General features: G+C 40.0%; 1 protein-coding gene and 1 long non-coding RNA gene across 4 annotated transcripts in view; one reads left to right on the top strand and one right to left on the bottom strand.

The window, feature by feature from the left end:
• Window positions 1–4,272: 4,272 nt before the first annotated feature.
• Window positions 4,273–18,552, bottom strand: part of LOC121094693 (protein-glutamine gamma-glutamyltransferase E-like) — an 18,738-nt gene continuing 4,458 nt past the window's right edge. Inside the window, exons 1-13 of one of the 2 annotated variants that reach the window (XM_040608658.1) lie at window positions 17,569–17,674; window positions 15,569–15,736; window positions 15,022–15,264; window positions 14,383–14,501; window positions 13,793–13,921; window positions 12,170–12,347; window positions 11,867–12,002; window positions 10,925–11,028; window positions 10,202–10,447; window positions 8,476–8,781; window positions 6,868–7,025; window positions 6,523–6,656; window positions 4,273–4,661 (exon numbers count right to left, since the gene is read on the bottom strand). In XM_040608658.1, coding sequence (XP_040464592.1) covers window positions 4,514–4,661; window positions 6,523–6,656; window positions 6,868–7,025; window positions 8,476–8,781; window positions 10,202–10,447; window positions 10,925–11,028; window positions 11,867–12,002; window positions 12,170–12,347; window positions 13,793–13,921; window positions 14,383–14,501; window positions 15,022–15,264; window positions 15,569–15,736; window positions 17,569–17,578 — 2,079 coding nt within the window. In that variant the 5' untranslated portion in view covers window positions 17,579–17,674 and the 3' untranslated portion in view covers window positions 4,273–4,513. Of the gene's footprint in view, window positions 4,662–6,522; window positions 6,657–6,867; window positions 7,026–8,475; window positions 8,782–10,201; window positions 10,448–10,924; window positions 11,029–11,866; window positions 12,003–12,169; window positions 12,348–13,792; window positions 13,922–14,382; window positions 14,502–15,021; window positions 15,265–15,568; window positions 15,737–17,568; window positions 17,675–18,552 lie in introns of those variants that run through there. The other variant, XM_040608659.1, reaches the window with a different exon arrangement.
• The window catches only part of LOC121094701, a 20,161-nt gene continuing 17,332 nt past the window's right edge, over window positions 15,724–18,552 (top strand). The window contains exon 1 of one of the 2 annotated variants that reach the window (XR_005829924.1): window positions 15,724–15,830. This is a non-coding gene — a long non-coding RNA (uncharacterized LOC121094701). Of the gene's footprint in view, window positions 15,831–16,219; window positions 16,346–18,552 lie in introns of those variants that run through there. The other variant, XR_005829926.1, reaches the window with a different exon arrangement.

Genomic DNA, 18,552 nt, shown 5'->3' with positions numbered 1-18,552 from the left:
GGGGGGGGAGGAGGGACAGGATGGGAGGACATTACCACCACCATTTTAAAGGGCATTCAAAGGAAAACAGTAACAACAAAAAAAAGTGGAATGGAAATGATGGATTAAGGCCTATGGCACCATGCACTACTACGGTAGGGATCTTCAAAGAAGCTTCCAAGTCCATCTCATACCATATAGCGTAGCAATGAAATACTAAGTCAGATCTGAAACAATATAGATGTATGTTAATCTACAATTTATATAAAATCTTTGAAGTAAAAGTGAATCTGACTTATGCAAAAAAAGTGCCATAATTAAATGCAATGAAAAATAATTATTTTTTTTGTCATCTAAGACCACAAAGTAGTAATGTGAGTAAGCACTGATGGGCTGAAAAAGGGAATCTTTAGCGTGATTGTCTGGGACAACAGTAAACTGTGGTAGGCTGCTGCTTTCCCTGCAAAGCAACATTTTAAAAACTAGTTTGAAAAAATGTTTGTTTCATCGTTAAATAAGAGAACCCAGCTTTGAAGCTGCCTAGTTCAATAATAATCTTCATTCTAAACTTTGAAAAGCAGAGATATTGTCAGTACTGTTTTCCTGCGGTAAGGTTTTAATGCATCTTTGAATTCCTATCTATTAGCTCCATGCTCACAGCTCCATTAGGATGGATTACACGTACTTGTTAATACAAAGCATAACACATCCTTGAAGTAGCATTTAGAAAAATAAAGTGTTTATATGGAGTTTTGCATGGTGCCTTTTGAAGTAAGGGGAATTTCTTTCCTCCCCACCCTGCCCCCAAATATGATCTGCTTAGCAAAAATTATTCTCAAATAGGTTTTAAGAATAACAACAATAAAACTGAAAATGAAGTGCAAGAACAAATAACAGAAAATTTTTTATAGGCATCAGCTCAGTTTTCTTATCTAGAGCATGTATCTTAAGGAAACAGTCCTCGATAAAGTACCTGCTAAAGAGAAACAAGTGACGTGTAGAACTCACCTGCCATCCCCTCAGCTTACAAGAATTGCATACAACTTCTACTTTGTTCTTCAAGAACGTCCAAGTCACATTAGTCATAAAAAGAAAAACCCCAGCAATCTTTTTGTGCTCTCAGCTGAAATTTGAGAGAAGGGAGAGGTACTTAGCAGTAGTTATTAATACCTGTAGACTTGTCAAACAAATTAACTAGTTCCTATAATACATGTATGTCTAATGCCAATGCTTCTACTCAATGTGGGTGTAATTATGGGAGGAGATACCAAAATTATTTACTCAGAGGAAATGCGTTCTCTTGAATCCCAAGACAAGAACAACTTCCTACAAAGGATAATGGGTGTGCCATGAATAACTTATCTTTAAGGATGAGGAAATGGGGAGGTATGGTGGGATGTAAAAGCCATATGAAGGAAAAAGAAGCATTTCCTGATTACTTAACTTCCTGATTGGTTAACACTACTTCTGGTTTTGTTCAACAGCTGTGAGTTGGCCTTAGAGGTTTTTTTGGGGGTCTCAAGTTATCTCCAGTACACCCAAACTTATGTGAAATTATAAGCTCCCACCAGAAACAAATGTCTGTTTACCTGTTAGGTTAGCCAGCTCCATACTACCATTTCATCAAAAGTTTTATTTCAAAAAGAACCCCCAAACTGAGTAGTTTTTTTCAGTGCAAGCTCCAAGCCTGTCTATCTTCACAACTATGAATATATTTAATTTTATTTTTCTACACTCACTTAACAGTGTAGAGGTAATGAATTTACATGGTTGTGGAGAGGAATATATCTGTTTAAGATTCTGCAATTCTACTGATCATGATTTAACACTCAGTAAAAACTTTAAAAAATTAGTCTGAATTTTAAGTTACGAAGAAAAAAAAAAAATTGAAAGAACCTGAAATTAAGCTCCAACAGCTGTTTCTAAGGCTGATTTTTACCAAAAAAAAAAAATTGCTGCCTTTCACCTTTTTGAGAAACTTCTGTTTGATACCATGAAGACTAAAAGAGTACTTACTTATAGCCCCGTCCTGAAAGAAAACACTAAAACTTTGCACACTTGACAACAGTATATCTGGCGTGGTGTATCTCCACTTACATTATAATCCAGAGGTCTGTCCTTCCTCTTGGAATTTTCCAGGATGTTCAGGCTGTCAAAACTTGTTCCAGGAATCTCCTCAAATGGATTTGATTGCCTTTCAGAGCTACTTCAGTTGCTCTTTTTCTCTTCCTTAATTCATATTCCTTGGAAACCATAAGAGCCACAAGCCTCTGATGTTACCTGATCTTCACACACAGCCCTAGTGACAAACCGCATCGACCAGTTCTTAAGTTCAGGTGTTCAGTACTTATAGTGATTGCTTCAGATGTTACACATTGCTCCCACTGGAGCATGACTATTTCCTTTCTTCTTCCTTGCTAGTCACATAAGTAATTAAATCTCAAGCACTTTTTCTGTCTTGGCTGCAACCACCTCCTTTACCTCTGTGTGACACGCCCACAGTGGTCACCAAGCCACCAGAACCTCTCACTCAGGCTGGCCTACATCCCAAACTGGCATCTACCACTACACAGGTTCACCACAGCAAAGCATCAGCAGCTGCTTTTGTAATCCCTTTGGAATGCAGTGGTCATGGCTCCTAAGTGACTAATGACTTAATATTGTTGCAGGTGTTTTTCCTAGCTCAATTCCACCCACCCATCATCCAAAATGGTTCAAAATATTTTGTTCCTCCTTTTCCCTTGTTTTGGAGCCTTGAAATTGCAGTGCAGTTTGCTAACTTTCCAAGAAAAACATACTCTCTTATTTAATTAGTCTCCTTGTGCATTGTTCAAGTATTGCACTGTCATCCTCAGGATAACCATATTGCACCTGGCACTTCTTGCTAGTCTTTACTAGCAAGAGATCAGTGTAACTTCTGCAAAAAATGTTGCAAAATCCCTTCTGCGAGTCTGTATGCAAGCAGGCACATGTTTACTTAGACACGTTAACTACATGTGCATGTGAAGCGTTGCAGGAGAAGGGTGTTGCCTTTCTTTTAATTCCACTAGAGGTCCAGTTTACAAGATTCTCCTTTCTGCTAGTGCAGTTCACTTGACTTTGCCATAGGTTGGTTGTTTTCACGCATACAGGAGATGTGAAGTCATGAAATGTATATGCACTTGCTATATCCGAGGCTATGCTTGAGCTTGAACTTCTTACTGTTAGGTCTATGTGATGAGAGCTCTTGGCTCTGGTGAGCCTTGAACATCAGGAGAAAAAGAGAAGGTGCTACTGTGGGTTGCTTGTACAGCCTCTCTGCAGCGCATCTCATCGTATGTCTAGTACGGTCTCATACTGACAGCATGTGACTGGCAGTGGAGGGCGAGGTGGCCACAAGTGCCCTCCAAAAAACATTTTGCTGGCTGCAAGAACCAAAGCAGTTTATAGCCAATCTGGACTGGGGCTGCCCCTGTAATGAGGAGTCCCTACAGCGAGTCACAGGTACCCTGTGTTGTGTGGTGGAATGGGGGTTCAAAGCCTGCTCCAGGCACTAAATAAAACCTTGTTGGCTTCCTGGCCCAGCAGGCCAAAGTATAATAGAGCAGTAGCTTGGCTTTCCATTCACTTCATCTACACAGACTTGTTTCCAGTCAGAGATTGACTTACTGTTGTACAATTATTGGCCATAAACCAAGTCACTCAGCGGGCTCCACCTAGTTCACTTGTTCCTGGAACCCAGTGTGTGGCCCATACCTTATCCTCCCATAAATGGTTTAAGTAAGCTTTACTGAATTTGAACTCTGAAAGATGACTCCCTGGCACACAATCTTATAGTGAAGAATTCCTAACTCTACTGAAGTCAAAATATCCTTAGACTTAAGATTACTCTCCCTTTGGTTCCCAAAGATGACTTTCAGCAAGTGCAAACTATCAGCATGCAAAAATACCATGCATGTTGAGCTGGGCAATTATCTCAATGTGTTCATCAGATGGCTCTCAAACTGGACACCACCCAAATTCCTTTTGAACATTTACTGTAACTCACGTGGTCACTGTGATTTACAAAATAATGGAAAAAGTCAGGATCGACTTTGCAGCAAAAAAGACAAAGCTAAATGACATTTATTGTGCAACTTATCCTGGCTGCTTTCTAGTATCATGGTTGCAGTAAGGAGAAACACCACTTATGAAAGTCCACTATATAAGGCTTTGAAGTGTAGAAATGAGTTTATGAATGCTTGTGCAGAAACATCTGGAGCCAGAAAGAATGATTTCCAAAGAAAACTAGACAAATGCCGAACAGTCTCTGAATAGAAGGCAAGATGCTCTTTTTATTAATGTGGATACTCACAACAGTGAATTAAGAATCAACTATTCCTCAGTTTACTTAAAATTGCAATGTAAAATTTTAATGATATAATGTTGGTAACCCCTTATCACAGGAATTGAGGCTTTTGTTTTGCTAATTTTCACATTGTTCACATAAGACATAATGTCTTATGACATTTTTTCAGTTTATACACACACAGACAATTTATTGTATATCTTCATCTTAGTCAACCACATTTACCATCTTAAAGGTCTTGATATCTGCAAATTTATCACAGGAGAAATTAACAAGTAGATGTTTGGGACCTGTCTCAAAAGGGATGAGTTTAAACTTTGTACTGGATTTCTCACCGGCTTTCAATGGTGGTACCCTAAAAATAGGAAAAAAAAAAAAGGGAAGAATATAAGCTGAAGACAGGCGGATGCATCATGCTTTACTTTCGTCACTATCTCTCATCTTAAGTAAGAATTCCTATCAGTTCAGTGTAGTGTGGCCATGAAAAGACCATACAGGACTTGGCTATCTGATAATGTATTTAAATACCCAAACCCATGCATTGAGCGCTCTCACAAATACAGTAGGCAGTGACCCAGACAAGCACACAAAGGACATACTAGTAAGGTAAAGCTTCAAGCAGAACAGGAGGTGTAAAACACATCACTGCATTATTAAAAAAGGGATAATCTGAGACTGTGAAGAATGTGAATACAAACTCCTGAATTAAAATGGATTATAGCACCAAGAAAACCTCAGTGTTTACACAGCAGGAAATTCTGAATGAAAGTTAAAATGTTTTAAAATGGTATATTCTGTAATTCTTGGAAACTCATGTTCACCTTTTTCCGTAACAGCCTTACCCTGTCATGTTGTCTTGTCCTTGCCTGAAGATAAAGTTGTATGTGATAGATAACATGAGATTGCTAAATTCCCTCAGGAGCACTCATAAATTATGGGATAGACCATTCCTAGTTGCTCAAGGACAAATAGCAGTGTTAAGTTGCTGTGTATGTTTGTTTGTGTTTGTATGTGCGTATTCAGTTAAAGAACACACACCCATATCCCAGGTATTTTTTAGAAATAACTACATTTGCTAGCATATGTCGAAATTTATGTGCAGTTTTGGATATGTACAAAGTGATGGACAGTCTGAAAATTTAACATTTCTGTTTCAGTTGTGGAATAGTGAAGGAGAAAGAGCAAGACAAGATACAAAATCACTGAAGCATAAAAACAGGAACCTGGGATCTATAGTAAAAGGAACATATTTTATCCATTTGCCATCTCAACACCACCTAATAGTTTCTTGCCTCTGTTTATTAATCTCCTAACATAATTCTTTTGTAGAGTTATGAAAGCAGAGCTTGAAAATCAGTGTCCCTGTAGTTCTTGTTTTGGAAAAACTTTTAAAAATTAAAACCTCAATTTTTATTTGAGTTATTAATTGTATATTCACCATTTTCCCTATTCTCCTGTTGCCTGCCTCATGGATTTCTTCTGTGTTCAAGTTCTAAGCCTTAGTAAGGTAAATCAGTCACCTGTGGCGTAGCAGCTGGTCATGGTTTAGTGTGTTCTTTAAAAGCTATCCTCCTTAGTTGTGCTTTATTGCATCTGGAATAGCCTTGCATGGAGCATACTTGGGGTTGTACTTTTCAGAGGTACCACCCTTTGAGATCACAACCTGTCTCTAAACAATCTATGTTCATTTTTTGTCCCAAAGCTGGGACACTGGTGCATCTGCTTTTTTACATTTATGTCTGTTCAATGTAAATACAAGTAGTTTAAAAGGCTGAACAAATTGGCCCATGCAGTCCATTTAATAAGATGATGAAAAAAATCCTGGTTAATATATGCTATAATTTGGGTATAGTATGGACAGAAACAGTCATGTATCCTATTGTTGGCCCTATGATCAGAACAGAAAAGTTGAATCTGGGCCTATAGCAGCATAGACAGCTTCAGCAAAATTTACTGCATGGATAAGCGTGTATTTTTGGCTGGAACTGTGTGGTCCCACTAGATAGGCAGGAAAACAAGTTCTGTCCAATTATTTGACCTCCCAAATGACGGAGCCAAAGCCTAGCTTAGATGAAGAGCTGGTTCAAAGCTGTGTGCTTCGCCTCCCAAATTACAGCAAGAAGAAAATGCTGTCTCGTCCCGCTGTTTGGTTCCACATCATCCATGCCGACGTAATCGCTCATGTATCTTTAATAGGAGAAATTTCTCATACTTACTCTATCTCAAGGATTCCTCTGAGGAGGTCATTGCCTTCTGCCTGCAGCACACAGTCTGTCACTTCCACATCAATAGGATTGGTAAATGTCACTTCCACATCCACTTCTTTATTCACTTTTGCTTCACCAAGTACCTGTGCAAAGGAAGTGCTTGAAAGGCCAGGTTCTCCGTATTCTTTGCTATCCAAGCCTTCTCAGTCATCAGAAGAGGAGGTATTAAGAGTTGCTATGATGGACCATGGCAGAATGTGAGAAGAACATATCTTTTGGGGAAGAAAGTGCTTATAAGAGCTTACTTTCCCCTTTCTCTGCCACTGCAGTTAGAGCAAAGGGACAGCAATTTACCTGTATGTCAATGCTAGGATTGTCCAGGGTGATGTCTCTTTGCACCAGCACTTGAATCCCACCTTCTACATGACATAAAGCTGTTACCTGGATCGTGTTGTCTGTAGTTAACTGCTGTTGATATTCAGTATATGGTATCTTAATGGGAAATTGTTTCTCTAGAAGGAAAAAAAAAAAAAAAAAAAAAAGAGGAATTGATACACATAAGCCCACAGAGTTTCATACCCAATATTATTATTTTCCTTTTATGCTGTGTCTGGGACTAGGAAGGCCTTCAGCCATCACTGCCAAACTCAATTCATGCAAATCTGTCAGTCTGCTATAGAGCGATTTCTTCAGTGCTATCCCTCCTCCATTCCCTACCGCTATATTGCCTGTCTTGTCTTTCTTCCAATTGCTCTGAAAGATAACACAGCTGGAGTTTAAGGAGTTTAGTGCCAGTGCCACTACATTTGTTATGGGACATGCTCTGATAGGCCTCATCAGTCCTGTTTGCTGATACAGAGACATGCTAAATGATGTCTTTATGTTTCTTTTATCTTTCCTAGCCATATCTGCTTTTTATTATCACGTGTTTTTACAGTAGTTTTTATGCTGTGATTCAAATCAAGGAATACCAGATGGGAAGACATCTCCTCTGTCTCTGAAGCCAGGCAATTTCAGATTTTTGGCCATTCATACAGAAGAACTGTAGAGTAGCTATGCTGCATGCAAATGCTGTGAGCCACAAAGTACTTTACAGCAGTACACAGCAGATGCAAAACACAAGAAAAGATGACAAGTCACCAATGCAAAGTCCCACAAAAGTAAGCAAGCGAATGGGGGAAATGTGAATTTCCTAGATTCCTCCAGTAGCAACAGATGTAACTACAAATCCTAGCAAACAGAGCAATCCTCCAGAAGAAGGCAAAAATCTCTTTAAATGGTCCCTGCCATCAGATCCCTGTTGTCAGCCTCCCTCCTGACTGTAAATGCAGCCACTAGTGACTGTAATGCCATTAGGCATATAAACTTGGTCTTCACCAAAAGTCTCAATTCCTAATACTTTAGAGGAAAAAATTCTGAAATCCATCTGAAAAAAAAAAATTAAGAAAATCTGAGGACCTTTACTCCTCAACAGTTCTTTGACACAAACTTTCTTTTCTGTGGAGCTTATTTCAGCTATTTCTATTCCTCACACTTTAATTCCATTCTAATGTGCTAATGAATCAGGTTTCTTGTTTCTGCTGTTAGCCATGTCCTGTTCCCTTTCAGTAAAGGCCCTCATAATTGACCGGAACTTATTTAGTTGGAGTTGATGTCTACGGTTTTGTTGCCCTTGTATTTTTCTATGCAAATTTTGATAAATGAAACTTCCTGTTTCCTCACCAGCTTTTCACTCCTGAGAATCATTTTCCAAAATGTGAATAGTACTTAAGGAAATGATAGTGTGAAACAGGCCTTTTAGATATGTTTATAAGTGCAATGTAGGGTTTTTTTCAGCCTTTTCTGCATAGAAATTTAAGATTGCAGTTTGTTGGAGTTTTTTCCCCCCAAGCTGACATCACAGCTTCTTAATGCCCATTTACTGATAACACAATTATGTTTAAAAGTTATTTGAAAGATTACCTTCCATAGGAGACAGAGTGACAGATATGGAGTCCTTCCAGATCTCATGAACTGGTCTTCTAGTGTACACAGTGCTCCAAGCAGTCATATTGACATTAACAGTCTTAGCATCAGACTGTAAGTTTGCAAGAACCAGAATTAGACTGAGATTTTTGCCAACCTCTAAAGGGCCATCCACCTTGAACTTCCCTGAGATGTCAGGCTTTTGATCAATTTCCTGTGATGTCGGTGCTGTAGGATCAAATTTATCCTCAAGTCCCAGCTTCTTACGGGCTTTTTTAAAAATCTCTCTTTCTTTTGTAGAGCCTGTCCAGAAAGAACCATGAAAATTATCCTTGACAGTTAACATGCGTATCTTATTTTATGTGACTGCTGCAGAACATAGTGTCTGTGCTTACAGATGTACAGAGCCTGTTTTTCACAGCTACACCTAATTTTCTGTATCTGCAGTCAGTATTGTCACAGCCCCTCCAACAGCCTTTTTCTGTGCACATATCTTAAGTTCAAAGTTTCTCACTCTTCCTGTTTCTATCCTTTTTTATGGTTGTAATATTTAGAAATGTAAAATTTTATTTGCTAATACAGAAAAGGCCCATAATACAAGGGGAGGCTGATGGCACTGTGTGGTGGGCTGACTCGGGCTAGCAGCCCAGCATCTGCCTAGCCTCTCACTCGCTCCCTGTTCCTGCAGGATGGGGAGAAGGAAGAAGGAAGGTGAAAAGACTTGTGGATTGAGATAATGACAGTTTAACAGGGAAAGCAAAAACTGTGCATGAGCAAAGCAAAAAGAGGAATGTGTTCACTATGCCACGCTGGCAGGCAGATGTCCAGCTGCTTCCTGGAAAGCCTCAACACACGTAATGGTCACTTGGGAATGCAAATGCCATAACCACGAATGCCCCCACCACCCCGTTTTCTCTGTCTTTCCCTTTTCTATTATCGTTGAGCGCTAAGTCGTATAGCGTGGAATATAGCTTTGGTCAGTTGGGGTCAGCTGTCGTGGCTGGTCCCCTCCCAGCCTCTTGCCCACCCACAGCTACCTGCTGTGCCAGGGAGGGAGGGAGAGAGCGAGCCTTGGTGCTCTGCAAGTACTGTTCAGCAATAACCAAAGCACTAGGGTGTTACCAACGCTTTTAGTGAGGCAGCTATGGAGAAAGTTAACTCCATCCCAGCCAGAGCCAGTACACAATGGAAGCTAGTTATTTGGGCTCTCCTTTATCATGCTTTTCACCTTTCTGATAGGTATTTCCGATAGCAGTGTTCGTTCTTTACACTTGGAAATTCAGTTAATGATTCAGATTTCTTTTCTGCACTATCAAACCCAAAGGTCTGACAAGTTTACGTGCTGTTTGACATTTGAAAGAGTGGCTCTTCCTGGGCCTAACTGCTGCTTTAGCTTAGTTTTCTGTAACGGGCCTTTCACCCTACTGTCAAAAAACTGGGCCATAGACTAACTCTCACAAAGCAGAGGCAGCCAATGTACATTACCAATAGCAGGCAGAACAGTGAACGTTTTACTCTGAGATATTTGGACTTGACTTACTTGGGTCCCACAAAGCAGCTCCATATCAGAAGGGGCAAGGCAGTATTTTTTACTCTTTACCTTTCTCTTCCCTTTTCTGTTAGAACTGAATAGAATGCCCACTAAGAGACTCCTGGCCTAAAGTTTATATGTGTTTGGGAACGAAGCAGCTATGTAACTGGAACCACCAGTGTGTTTGTTTACCTTCTTCATATTTGTAGTCATTGGTGACATCTACACGATCATCTCTACCAACTGCCTTTGTGCTGATGGATTGACCAATTATGGTAGACTTAGAGAATATTAATGTTTTCTTTCCAGTCGTGGAGTCATAATTCCAGTACATGCAGTCTGCATTCACTTCTGCAAATACGAATGGACAGTCGTAGTCCAGATCTACATCTCCTTCTTTGATGGCATTCCGTGAGGCAGGACCACACTGATAAATTCCTATGGTATCAAGAAAAAATTAGTTAGACCTAATCAACTCTTTAACGGTAAGCAATTACTAGACAGCTATTTATCGATGATTCCTGAACTGCCCAGTGCTGTTGTCCCATTCAAGTGCTTTCATCTGCATAGACCCTCACATCACGCCAACCTTCAATGTATCTTGTGTTTATTCTGAAGGTACAATTGATTTATTCTATATTATCTCTTGATTTTCAATAGCTCTGGATACCTGCATTGGAAATCATAGGAATTGCTGTGAAAGACTGCTCCTAGAAGTCTAGTTTGCTTCTTGGCATCCACAGATGATCTGAGGCTTTTCCATTGCTATGAAGTATTCTCTTCTACCACTCTATTTCTGAGCAGGATGAGAAATTACTTTTACAATGGTGCGCTTTTTTTTCTTTTCTTTCTTCTCTCTGAAAGTGACTGACTTTATAATTTTTCAATGTTATTCCTGAAATAAAATCTGCATACCTCCACTTTCTTCTTGAGGAGTTGCATCCAGAACTTGCCATCCACTGTATGAAGGGCCCAAGTCACTGCGGGAAAACCAGCTTTCATTCCAGACATGGAAATTCCTATATGCAAGAGCGAACAAAGCAAGCTACTAGTATGTGTTTCTAAATTCCTGTTCGCATCTGTTAATCAGCCATCTTAGTTAAATGTATTTAATGTCTCCATTTATATAGAATCTTATCTGAGTCTGAGCACTTCCACTCTGATCCTGAATATATATTAACTAGATGGGAGCTGAAAATTGCATTGTGCAACAGATGTGAATGTTCAAGGGCAGAAAGCAAATTTGAAAAATTATACAAAATGTCTTGACCCTGTTTTTCTCCAAAAGTTCTGAGCACGTGCACTTCCTTAGTTTTTGCTGTTTTCTTTAAAGCACAATGCTAGTTAGATTTAGAATGGGTCCAGAACAATCAGGGGAGTAAACAAGGCAAAAAGTGAGGGACTGCACCTGTTCTTTGCTGGATGCAAGATTGCTTGAGTTGCATTTGATGCTTAATAGTGGCAATAATTAAATTATTTTCACTGCAAATGATTACTGCAAAAAACAAAAGGCAGGGAAGCTGGTTCTGTTGAGCTTTTTTTGAGGGATGGTTCCAAACTAAGTCCCACTGTTTGATATTTCCAGTGTAATGTCATGATTTTCAGTAATCTGTGGCATCGTAACTGTAATTTTGCCTGCCCTAGCTTCGATTATCTGTGTAACTCATGGCACAATTCTCTGGTTAACTGAGAAAGAATGAAAACACCAAGTTTGTAGTACTTTTTTATTGATCCTCTGTGTGTATAGTTGTTTTAAAGGCAAATTTTAAGAAGGTAACAAATTTGTCATCTATTCTCTGCGCCTGAAGACTCCATAGGCATTGATAGGTTCTACTGTTAAAGATCATAGAGCCTTACCATATGCTGTCAGCTGCCCTGTCCAAATGATTTCCATCTGCATCGTAAAACTCATCCACACGCAGATTTCCATCTGCATCGTGGGCAGAGCTGAAGTTTGTAATTGTACGAGTGGGAATCCCCAGACATCTAAGCACTAAAAAGCAAATAGAAACCCATAGTCAGAAAGCAGTATTTCTGGAATATGAAGTTTCATACAACACACTAATGCCCCGAAAGACTTTCATGGAGGAAGTGTTATTATTAGTGCTTCTTTTAACAGAATCTGTGCAGTGTCAGTTATGTGCATGACATAAAACATACCTGTAGTCAATACTGCTGCAAAAACCCAACATTGTCCATATCTAACAGGTTTGAATCCTGATTTCTTCCAGTTGTGCAGGATTTCACCACTTCCAGTCCAGCTGCTTGGACTTTTCCCACCGTCATAATTTCCACTCCAGTTTCCTAGCAGCACCCCTTGGTCATCATTGGCATTGACCTGTAAAAATATTCACTAAATTCATGATGAGAAAAATTAAGAGTTTATAACAGATATAGTAGTGGTAGGGGAGCGGGCAGAAGAACAGCCCTGAGTGACATTTTAGTGGACAAAATTCACGGCTTCATGCAGCTGGCCTTCAGGAAGAAGCCTCATCTTTTTAGGGAAATGAAATATGAGTCCTCTTAGGAAATGGAGAGCATTTAATCACTGTTTCTCCCACCCAAGTACAGCAGCACCAGGCAAGAAGGCAAACACCAGTTTTCAATGAAACTACCTGACACGAGGTGGCAACTTTACCACTGTGTGACTGAATGGCATCATCAAAACATATCATGCAGCTAAGTTTTCAGAATGTGCCTGGATCATGATATAGTGAGCCCTCAGCAAATTTACAATAATTTAGAGGAAGTGGTTGACACAACAAATGGGGCACAGCATCACCTTGAAAATCTTGGTGCTGCATCAATAGAGACCTCATGAAATTCAGGAAGAAGAGGTGCAGATCTCAGAACTTGGGATAGAATAGCCCCATGCATTGGTACAGGCTGGGAAGCAGCTGTCTGAAAGGGGCCTGGGAGTTACCGCAAATGCCAGATTGAATCTGAGCCAACAGTGCTCTTTCATCATAAAGAGAAACGCCACACTGGGCTACACTGGGAAAAGTGACCAGGAGATTGAGGGAAGCTGTTAACCCCCTTTCATTATCCCTAGCGAGGCTGTGCCAGGAATCCAGTTTCCAGTTTCGGGTCCCTCAGTTCAAGGGGAAGTTGAGACACTGAACACTGCCCAGGAGGGATGGCTACAAAGAGTCAGGGGCCCTGGAGCACACAGTCTACAAGGAGAAGCTGAGAGCACTGGGCTAGTTCAGTCCGGTTAAGAAGGGGATAAGAGGAATGTAATAGCAGCTTACAACTACTTGAATGGAACACGCTAAGTTGTCAGAGTCCAACTTTTTTCTGTTCTGGCATGTTATGTAACAAGAGACAACAGCAGAAAGCTGTAGCTTGGGAAAATCTTATTTGACGCAGGAGAAAAATTCCTCGCTAAGAGGGTAGTGCAGCTCTGGACTGGTCACCCAGAGAAGCCACGAAAGCTCCATCCTTGGAGATTTTCAAGGCAGCCTGACAAATCCATGGCTGAGCTGATCTAGTACAACTGTAATTCCACTTCAAATGGGAGGTTGGACTAAAGACCTCCAAAGGACTTGCCCCTCAACATACCACCCCATGTCTTAAACATTCCGTTTGGCTCTTATAGTGATAAGTACCAGAAATACCACAGATGAGATAAATTTAGCAGGCTGAGATCAGGTGGCCACCTAAGTGTTTCTTTGGCCCGCATTTCTGGTGCATAGAGTGGCCTAAAATTTTCTGGGAAGTGTCTTTCACTAACTCCTTTAAAAGAACAATTAGTAGTTTGAACTTCTTGAGCATGTTACTTACCATTGCACTGAGAACACGGCCCAGATACTTGGGGTCATTTCTGTGCGATACATCTGTGACAGGATCCTGACGATAGTTTAAGCTTCGATCCATCATGGAAAGGCAAATATTGAGAATATCTCCTTGAAACTATGTTATAGAAGTAAGTTAGTGTTTTGTAAACACAGATTACTCTACTAAAAATCAGGATAAGTAGAGACATATAAGTGTTTAATGTTTTTTTTTAGTCACCTAATGAGGTGCTGCATCTCAGCCAGGAGTTATCATATAAAAATGCAGCCTCAACAAACTATGAAGATTAGAACTCAATGAGCTTTTCAAAAGCTACAGCATTGCTACAGTACTACCCAGCAGACTCTAAGGTTTCTGCTGTCTGCACCTCTGAGTCCTAGGTCATTATCGCTGACTAGTCAATTACAAATCCTCTTATTAATAGGTATAACAGGGCTTGGCATGAGTTCTAATTGCAATACCAGACTCCTGCTCTTCAGAGGTGTATGCAATGAACTGGAAAAAGAAAACAAGCCCTGGTCACCTGGTTTGTGTGAAAATCAGAGCACAAAACACTGGTGTTTCAGTGCTGCATTTACCTGCCCAAAGTTCCATCCAAAGCTGTTGATATGATTTTTATTGCCTGCAAAAATGATGCCAAACTCTTCTAGCACGTATTCCTCACACTCAGCCTTGTTAGGCATGAACACATCATCACCTGAGAAGCCAAAACACAGGTATGTACAACCACAGCAGGAAAAATAAAACCTCAGGAGTCTCCATCAATAAGGGTGCTTGCAGCTATTCACCCTTTGCTGTTCTTGGTGTTATAAACAGATCACAATAATTAGAGAAAGGGGCGGGGTGTTTCCGAGTGAAGACAGAACTAATGGCATTGTCAAATCTGGGAGATGATGGCAGCTGGTAGATGTGATTCTTTTCTTGGTTCTGCAGGGACCAGACACGCTCTTCCAAACTCGTGCAGAAGTAGGGAAGCTCTGGCAAAAGCAGAACTTAATCTTTTAGGGCAAGGAGCTCTCTACTGTGTGCACAATACGGAGCTGATTTTATGTAACAGAAGGTCCTAAGAAACTGTTAAACCCTTTTCTCACTGATACATTATGTGATGAACATTCAGCCCCCATATTAAAGAAATATAGATCAAATGGAGGAACTACAAATATTAATGAAGCTACAAGCAACTTAGTTCTTTCAGGGTAAATTCAACATGTTCGTACCTGAAGACCAAGGGTTAAAGAGCAAAACAAAGGTGCCAAGGCTTGCAGGAGAGGAGCTGCCACTTGATGTAGTCTGAACACTCAGCTTGTAACGTCCAATGACAGCATTAGGTGGGCTGGAAATGGAGATGGTCACAGAGCTGGAACTGGTAGACTGTACAACTGCACTCCAGCTCTCCTTGGTTACTGTGCTGGAGATACCAAATGTGGCCTGGGTCTTAGCCAGCTTTGAGGGTTTTGGACCTTTTAAGGAAAATAAACAACATATTTTTTTTTTCCCTAGCCTGTTGAAATACACGTTTAGTCATCCACAAACAGCATGGATATAACCCTCCCCTCAGAAGAATGTGTGCTATATGCTGGAAACTGAAGGAAGCTATCACTGCCAGCTGAGGTGGGAGTAGTACAACAAACACCTCAGACAGCTCCATGGCTATGTGAACCAGCATGCTGGCTCCAAGATATTATCTTGTTAGAGTGCATATCAGGCCAAAAGAACATCACGAGGCAGCATTACTCTTTCTGTGAAAGAAGCTGGGAGCCATACCTGTTTCTACGATAAATGTTAAGTTTTGCTCAGGGTGTTCTGTTCCATTGAAGGTGAGAATGAAGGTCTGCCCTCTCCTCACAATCAACTCTTTGCTAGAGAATTTACTTGTGTGGTGATCTCTTGCATTTTCTTTCAGGTGCCAGTTGGTACTCAGCTGCGTTACAGCTATGAAAAAGCGAGAAGAGCAAGAAAATTTGAGGATACATCCAAGGAGGAAGGAGCACAGACACACTCAAGAATTACATGTTACTTTCTACAGGTAACTAGTACCCCTGTGAGGTTTGCATCAAAAATAGAAATTATTTATGTGAGCATTTTTGGGGGGAGTCCATCTTGCATAGACTGCTAGCGATTATCTGCATAATTACATATAGGAGTAGTGTAGCAGTCACTAAAGAATGATCAGAAAGACATAACAGGAGAGAACCCTGAGAGAATTGAATACTTGTGTGTTACTTGGATAAAGAATCTGGCTGAACTCAGCTAAGTCTTTCAAGGTGTTATCCATTCCAAGACATGGTGTTATACTAACAGAGGCACAGCCTTGCGGCCTCTGAATAAGAAATAAAGAAACTTGACTGAACTGAGAAACACTTCTGCATTTTAAACAATGGCATGTGATCTCTGGCCCCATTTATGTGTCAGGTACCTCTGATATGAGTGACAGCTGCTATCTGTTGGGACAACATAACAAGAATATGTTGATGGACGCTGGGCTTTCATTTGGTAGTGGGAGAATTGGGAGAATTGGAGAGAGAGCACTACTAAAATAAGGTACGGGAAATAGTATGTTTCAGAGAGCTCTTGCACGTGAACTATGGCTTCAGTCAGAGGCCAAAGAACAAGCATCTGAGATTGGTTTGGCTCTGACATTATCAGAGCCTATGGAGGGTTCTCTAGTAGAAGATAGATCGATGGTTTATATGAAGTGCAGAAGTGCAGAAGTAAATATATTTTTTTCCTAAGGGCACTGTGTGCTTTTTAAAACTATGTTTATTATTCCCCTTCCTCCCTCCCCCCCAAAGAAGAAGAATAGGAAAGAGTAAGAGTATGGGCTGTAGTAGTGGAACACAGCTACCCTGTGCCATTACTGAGTAAAAAATCATTATCCCATTTTCAAACAGATTTATTAGTGTAAAGATTTTTTTAAAGCAAGATCTTAATTTAATCAAGTTTAGGCAAGCCTTGAAATAACTACATTAGCAGCCTTAGCAGCATAGTCACAATTCAAATGGGGGGAACACATTTTTTTACGGTATTGAGGCAAGCAGCACGTATTTTGATTTTTCAGAAACATACCTACTTTAAAAAAAAATCTTCAGAAACTTAACAATGAAGCACACTTATTTCAGAACAAGCTGAGGGGTCAGGGAGAGTTGTCTTTAGAAAGGCAGGAGTTATCTGACAAAGTTGGTAAAGCAACATGGGACCATTTATAATAATTATTAAACTGGTCAGTTTGCATATGTATAAATATTGGCATGTAAGCGAAAAAAAACCCCACTGCACAAACAAACCACACACAAAAAATATCCCCTCAATCGTTTTATCCTCTCTTCTTTAACTTCAGGTTTCTATCTTCTCTGCTTATTGTAGCCTCCCTCAGCCTTTACCTCCTTCAAGTTTTTTCTTTGCTCTTTCTATGTCAGATTTGTCAGTTTCTCATTTGTACTTGTCTGACAACTTCAGTTAGCTGCAGACTTTTCTCTCCTTCCTATTTGCAAAATACAATATTTTTACATCAGATAATACACCTGTTCTCCCAAATCTCATTCTGATAAGCTTGCTTTCCCCATGTGCACAAGTGGAAAAAAAGCGATCCCTGTGAAAATCCTTCTCCTAACTATTAATGGAAGAATTTTCTCTTCCTTTTTTTTTCTTGGATCAAAACTCCTTAGAGAAGGAGTGATCTTTAAGTGTCCATCAAAAAACTGAATATGAGGTATGGATGTAAGAAAATAACAGAGCACCACAGAAGGAGCTTCCTCCTTGCTCACCTTGGCCCATATCTGATCAATACGTCCTGTATAAGCAGCTTCTGGAGCTTTCCTCTGAATGGCCTCCTCTACTTCTGTTCACTCAAGGAGTGGGTGGTGCCTTTCACTTCTTTAAAAGTCTAGGTGTAAATTTGCTTATTTGCAATATTTCCTGTGAGGGTGGAGCTTGCATAGCCGCCTTTGCTTCCCAGCCTTTATCTGACCAACAAGGCTTGAGGATTAATTTTTCATTCATTTTTTGCACTCTCGGTCCCCATATTCTGATCTGGTTTCCTTGCAACTTAATATCTGAAGCTTGACAATATTTATCCCTAACAGTCTAGCTTCTTGTTAAGAGTTTCTTAACGTATTTAAATGTATAAGAATGTCATCATTTAGTTGCTTTTCTTTCTGTTATAAAGTTATAGGAATAGCATAACTCCTTGTATCACATCGTTTTTAATTTGGCCTACTTCACAAGCAATATTTACAGTCACTTTTTCTTTAAATTAATTCACTGAATCCTTTGTTTTCCTGGAGCTGCTCCCCCCTTCCCCAGCATTGTAGTAGTTTGCAAAACAACAAGCAAGCTATTGCCTCTGCCCCAGATTTAATCAGGCCAAATTTAAAGGACCAAATTTTCATTTATCACATAATTATTGTTTAACAACATTAAACATGTAAGCCCTCCATGTCGTATTTGCATGGCACGCTACAGAGATGATAGATAAGTACATTTGTGGCTTGTGATAAAATAGTTATCATTGTTTTCAGCTGGTACACTACTATTTTTTTTTATAGGATATCTCTGAACATATAACTGGCAATGCCGATTTGTGGACAAAAATCTTCCGCTTAATTGCAAGGAGAGTGATTTTTGTTTATGCTTTGCAGGTGGCTCCACTTTCTGTTAAGAAAGAGAGAGATTAATTCTGATACTTCTGTGAAACAACCTGTAAAATTTGATGTACTCAATGCACAGTCTTAAGAACACCTTTGAGTGAT

This window comes from Falco naumanni, chromosome 10 (assembly GCF_017639655.2).
Source record: "Falco naumanni isolate bFalNau1 chromosome 10, bFalNau1.pat, whole genome shotgun sequence".
Taxonomy (NCBI): Eukaryota; Metazoa; Chordata; class Aves; order Falconiformes; family Falconidae; genus Falco; species Falco naumanni.
This window is presented reverse-complemented; position numbering and strand designations above follow the sequence as displayed.